General features: G+C 42.4%; 2 protein-coding genes across 2 annotated transcripts in view; both read left to right on the forward strand.

Moving 5' to 3' along the window:
* acsl3a (acyl-CoA synthetase long chain family member 3a) overlaps window positions 1-2,768 on the forward strand; it is a 44,787-nt gene extending 42,019 nt beyond the window's left edge. Inside the window, exons 14-15 of the mRNA XM_074679605.1 lie at window positions 1,144-1,301; window positions 1,393-2,768. Coding sequence (XP_074535706.1) covers window positions 1,144-1,301; window positions 1,393-1,550 — 316 coding nt within the window. The 3' untranslated portion in view covers window positions 1,551-2,768. The remainder of the gene's footprint in view (window positions 1-1,143; window positions 1,302-1,392) is intronic.
* Window positions 2,769-3,914: 1,146 nt separating this feature from the next.
* Window positions 3,915-5,814, forward strand: kcne4 (potassium voltage-gated channel, Isk-related family, member 4). The gene is made up of 2 exons (XM_074679870.1): window positions 3,915-4,014; window positions 4,452-5,814. The coding sequence occupies exon 2, from the start codon at window positions 4,489-4,491 to the stop codon at window positions 5,008-5,010; it is 522 nt and encodes a 173-aa protein (XP_074535971.1). The 5' UTR covers window positions 3,915-4,014; window positions 4,452-4,488; the 3' UTR covers window positions 5,011-5,814.
* Window positions 5,815-6,050: the final 236 nt, after the last annotated feature.

A 6,050-nucleotide genomic window follows, 5' to 3' on the forward strand; every position in this document is an offset into this window, starting at 1 on the left:
GCACATACGCCACCTACCAGGAGGGGGCACTGTTGGCTGTGGAAATGCAAACAAGATCAGGTTTAACCCGTTCCCAACCATACTGATCTAAACCAGACTGCTTGGTGGAAACGAGCTTTAGACTGCACACTAACAGCTCTTGGGCACCTGCCTGACAATCAGCTGAGCTGTCCCTGTCATTGGGTGATCTTGTGTTCTTAATATTTTCTAAACTGCCATATCAGAAAATGGTTAACCCCCTGTACAGTGTGTACCAATAGAGAAATTAGCGATTCAGACTGTAGACCCTTTTGTACCAGACTGTGAACCTGTTTAGTTCTGCTGTGAAATCTTTTTTTTTTTTGGCTTGGTGTGTATGTGGTTTCTGGTACTTCTGGAGCCAGCCTCAAGTAGACACTCGATGAACTGCAGATTTTAACACTTCCACATGTCCCACGACCCAAGGTTGCTGCTTAGGTTAACCACCCGCTCAGATTAATGTGTTACCAGCACAGGCATGAGGGCTGAAAGTCTCCGTAATGTTAGCCACACCAATTCGTCAATATTTCTTTTTTACCACAGACTCTGCGATCTTGGATTTGGCTGTGTTAAATCAATTATGCTTAAATCTAAAGTTTCCTAAACTTTAGATCAACTTGTTTATCTGAATTCCAATTTCTACTTGAAGGACGAGGAAATAGTTGCTTTGAAACATCTGTAGCAGATATATCGACCAACATTTCAACTTCCATGTTTTTCTGATATAATCTCAGTAAACAAATTTCTCGCCTGGGATGAATTAAGTATTTCTGATTCTGAGATTATTGTTACTTAAGGCACTGCATTTGTTGAATAAAATTTTCTCTAAGGCTGGACACGCACTGTAAGACCTTATAAAACTCAAACGTAAAGCGCTCACACTGCACTACCTGAGTGTTCACACTCATTTCCGAATTCAGGAAATGTAGCTCAGACAGTTTTTAGAAAAATGTTTTCTTTTAGTGTAGGATTTCTGAAAGCTGATTGAGTTCATTTGAAGTCAGAGTTTAGTTGACTTTCAGTTGAAACTTTGAGGACTCTAAATTCAGTGATCATTGTACTTTAATTTGACACTTTTCTACTTTTTGACATCACTATTGTCCTCTCCCCTCTCTTGCTCTGAAGTGATGAGACGTACGTGATTGGCTTTGTGGTGCCCAATCAGAAGCAGCTGCTCGCTCTGGCTGAACAGTACAGTATCAAAGACTCGTGGGAGGAGCTGTGCAACAGTAAGGCCATGGAGGAGCTGGTCCTCAAGATCCTCACAGAAGCTGCTCTGAAAGGTGAGAAGAGTCACTTTTTACGTACAGGGACAGGGTTTTACTGAAATAAAGGGTTTTACACTTCACAATGTTTTTCATCTTCTTCTTTTAGCCCAGTTGGAGCGCTTCGAGATCCCCCGCAAGATCCGCCTGAGCCCTGACCCGTGGACTCCAGAGACAGGATTAGTGACTGATGCGTTCAAGCTCAAACGCAAGGAGCTGAAAAAGTTGTACCAGGACGACATTGAGAGAATGTACGGCGGCAAATAAAAGCGAGGGCCAGCACGGCATCATTCACTCTCAAAAAACAGACCAACGCCTGATCCCGAAGTCTCCCAGCACCCCTGAACCCCTCCCCGAGAACACAGGAGCCACTGACTTGAAATCATAGGATTTCTTGGAATGAAGGACAGGAGGGCAGATTTCATTTTTAAATTGAGAGGGGCTGAAAAATGCTTCAAGAAAATACAAAAACACTTCATCCACTGATGCCTTCCCCTGTTTCTGTGCCCAGGTGTATGACCTCTTATAGGGATCTCTGTTTTCCCAGATGTGAGTTATGAAACAGATTGACTGAGGTTTTCTGTTGAGCTCATTCTTAGCAGAAGCTCAGGTTTGTTGCCTCGATCTGTTTGCCAATAGGAAGAAAAATGCTCATAATCATTTTTAAATAACTCTTTTTAACTTCCAGCTTTCTTAACTTTCTTTTCCTGCAGGTCAGGAGAAGGGTTCGTTCCTCTTATGTTTGCATGTTTTTATCTCAGTCAGTGATTTATTTTGTTTCCCACCTACAGTCTGACTTCGACTCCTGTGGTTTCTTGGACGTCTTTCCTCCGTCAGCACTTTAAAACCAAAAGCACAGTTATCTGAGGGCAAACCAGTGAAGATTCCTACCAGATTTTTTTCAAAGACATGACAAAAATTGCACGAAACGAAATGAATATGCACTGTTTAGTCTGCTGTATTTTCCTAAAGTGTGTGTGTGTGTGTGCGTGTGTACTTCTCCTTTATGTGCTCTGCAAACACAAGAGAGCACATTTTCTTGCTTGTATTACAGATGAAATGACTGTGTAAACGTGTCGTCTTTGGTAAATCAATGTGCAATATTTAGCATTTCTGTCCAAATAAGGTCATCGGTTACAGAAAGGATTTTAAAAGAAACTTTCTCTGGGGTGCACACACTGAAAAATAAGAACACTATGAGTGTAAATTCTGTGTGTAGTGGTTAACACTTATTGATTCAGCAGGACTGTCTCTACCAGCTTCATTTTTTTCTGCACATGTGAATGAAGAAGTGCATAAATAGCACAAACGTGACCCCAGCATCTCTCACCTGCTGCCTTCTCCTGTGATTGTGAGTCGCACGTTTCTAAACCCCGAGTGTTGGTATGTGGAGCTGTGATCAGGTCTCTGTTTAACTTGTTTAAATCAATGTGTTTCTGGAGCTCCACCCTCTGTTCCCACAGACTGCCTTGTAACATAAATGATCCAGCTATTTATTTGTAATTTACCTTTGGAAAATTGTCAAAGGAAGAAAATAAAGATTGTGCTTGGTCTACAAACACATGTTGTCCATTATTTTCTGAACGTTCATTTAATATTTAAGCCAAATGTAATCAGACTGATCAGATTTGCTCCCCTTTTGTCTCATTTTCATTCCAACAAAGCTTCACTACTTGCATCGGGTTGACCTCATGTAGTATTTTCCCCTCACTAGAGATACTTGAGTTACTTATTCTCATTGTCTGAAAAAGGAGAGATGCACGAAAACAAACTCTTCTCCAGAATTAATCAAATTTAAAGTATTAAGCACAACTCATTAAGTGTAATGTTGATGCTTATGTTACCAAAAAACAGATAGATGATGACATCTATTTTTCTCAACAGCTGCACCAAAAGGACTGAATGAAATCACCCATTTCATAATGTATCATCATTAAGAGGGACTTAATCCAATTCTGCATCCAGTGCTCATCATAATTTGTGACCGTATCAGGGCGTGAGTTCCCATCATTGACGGACTGAAGTTAGGTGACAGAGGAGGAGTTCTGTCTGACTATCGAATTAAATCAGTCACTTAAAGATCTCATTCAGGAACTGTTTGCCTCCCTGAGATGAGAATGACCCTGAAAAACACTTGTGAATCATGTTTTTTAGCCTGGGTTGTGTTTCATTCCCACCAACGCATACGAGTCTTTTGCGTAATTTCATTCATGAGCTTTGGATGCATTTGCATGGATATTGAAAATCCTGCACGATGAGATGGGACAATAAACCACTGATGTTGTTTGATGCAAAGATTTGATGTAAAGTAGGGTTTGTGGAAACAGCTATGCATCTTAAATGCATGTTTAAAAAAAAGAGGAGTTGCAGTTCTCTATCCTACAGTATTTTTCCATCTTAATCCCTCTGGGCCTCTTTCTGTTGGACTCCAGAGATCATGAAGTACTTGGGTCATTTGATTACACTTTGGGAATTTATTAATTTTATTAGCTTCCCCGAAGAGGCGTGAATTAATTTTTTTTATCTTTTTTCCTCTTTTTGAATTGACGTCTCTTCAGGGCTTCCATACACACAGGACTCATCTTACAATCAGCCTTCGTCACATGACACATGATGACACTCCCAGGGTCTTTATATAAATGACTTCTTCCTCGACAGAGCTGCTGAGCACCATTGAAACAGCGAAGAGGCAAAGAGGGAAGGTTCACCTGAAACTTCTGTCTGAGCTTTGGTGAGTGTTCGATGAATGACTGTCTTTAATGTAAACTATGTTAACCCTTTTTAATCAACAGTTTCCTTAAACGGTTTGGAACTTTTCGAGTAGCCTGAAATGTTTAACCAGTGAAAATTTTAACCTTAGAGCGATAAAAGCCCGGGAAAAATTACAAAATTTTAATTAAAATCTAGGACGAAAATGCCAGAACAGTTTTGTTTAATGTTTTGGTGTCATCATTAAAAAGTGGTTTATTACTTTTTTCCGCATGACTGAGTTGTAAAATTTCTCTTCAAGACCCTGCAAGTGAGTTCTATAGTTAGACAATCCTTTGTGATCACTTGGGGGGAAAAACTCAACTATATCGCTGTGCGTAAAATGTGCGTAAAGTGTGCGTAGATGTTGAAAAATCAAACATTAATGGCAGTACATGTGGGGTTTTTTTCTCCTCTCAGCACACGTCGTTGGTCCTCCCTGTAGACTCGACTGAAAATGGAACACCTCGAAAACTCAACAGCTCCACAGAGCAGCGCGAGCACCCAGGCAGCCAAACCCGGCGACAACGCGTACCTGTACATAGCAACGGTCATGGCTTTCTACGGAGTCTTCCTCTGCGGCATTATGCTGAGCTACTTTCGCTCCAAACGAAGGGAGAAAAGGAGGACCAACATCTTCACGCGCCTTGTGCACGAGGAAGAGCAGCGGGAATGGGGCGCACTGCCAAAGAAACCGAGCCTCACCTTCCCCGCTGCTGTTTCTGGACTTCACTCGGTCCAGGTGTCCCTGCCTTTCTGTGGGAACCACAGCAACCACTTTGGGAACTTCCACTGCCAAGGTGTGCTACCCTCTCCGCTCGCGTGCGCACTGTGCACGGAGCAGAGCAGCATCAGCTCCCTGTGCTCGTCCGCGGACACGCGCTTCGCCATAGAGGAGGAGTCGGACAGCGGGACGGCGGAGGAGCCGGAGGAGGGCATGAAAGGAGGTTCTGAGAACAGCGGAGATGATTCGGGCTGAGCACTGATAAGACGACCCGGGTCTTCTCCTGAGAAGAAAAATACATGAAGGACAAGGAAGAAGAGGGGCGGAACATCACCTGGAGGGGGGGCGCAGAGGCATGCCCAAACTGTAAACCATCAGCCCAATAACCTTTTTTTCTCAAACCTGCAACACTGGGCACATTTTTAGCCAACGCCATCCAGATAACCTCACATGTGGGCCTCCGCCCACTTTTTCTATAAATTCAGTGTCCAAAACAATAAATCATTGAGAGAAGGAGACACAATTGGTACAAAATTTGAGTGTTTTTTCCCCGTTTTTGCAAGGCAGGAGTGCAACAGCTCAGCCCTTGGCTTGTACAGAATTTTAAATATAAGGGACATAAATGCTGCTAAATACTAAGATAAAGAAAACACCAACTAATCGAGCCTTACAGGGGGATGAAGTTTTGATGTATTGCATAACTGTGCCTCATGTGACGGTGACGTCTCCTTGCCTGGGCCCCCTCCTCGCTCTATACTGAGGACTGAACCACTGTTGATGCTGATAGAAACTGTTAGTTTGTTTGGACACAACTTGACTTGCTCCCTCCATCAATCAGTGGGAGCACTGAATCGTACCTGGAACCCACTTGAACGACTGTCTGAACTGGGATGTGTTTGTTGTAGCTTCACGATGGACACTGTTCTAACATGGTCAGTGATGTAGGTTTACTTGATGGAAGCCATGCACTGTAAAAACTGTTTATATTTTTCACTTTGTTAGCTTTAATTTAAGATAAATCTTTGTAGAGTGTCTGAAATAATAAATGAGTTGATACAAGTCTGTTTTATGTCTTGTCTTCTGATGTTTAACCAGTGGAGGGCGCTTTCTAACTATGCTTATGTAACATAGCCTAGTTAAACAGGCTCATTGTTAAATCCATGCTAAATGGCTCAGTAGTGACACCTGCTGTTCTGGATATGCAAGTACAGCTCAGCCTCAGGCTAAATATGGTAATGCATCTCGGGTAATTCCTCACTGCTATGGAGAAATTGCCGCAGGTAACGTGCCCATAT

The sequence above is a fragment of the Halichoeres trimaculatus genome, unplaced genomic scaffold (genome assembly GCF_033239565.1).
Source record: "Halichoeres trimaculatus isolate MK-OKI-2021-1 unplaced genomic scaffold, fHalTri1.1 fHalTri1_scaffold_9, whole genome shotgun sequence".
NCBI classification, from domain to species: domain Eukaryota; kingdom Metazoa; phylum Chordata; class Actinopteri; order Labriformes; family Labridae; genus Halichoeres; species Halichoeres trimaculatus.

Bases quoted from the DNA above. Each gene is read 5' to 3' on its own strand.
- kcne4 (XM_074679870.1), top strand. From the start codon at position 4,489: ATGGAACACCTCGAAAACTCAACAGCTCCACAGAGCAGCGCGAGCACC.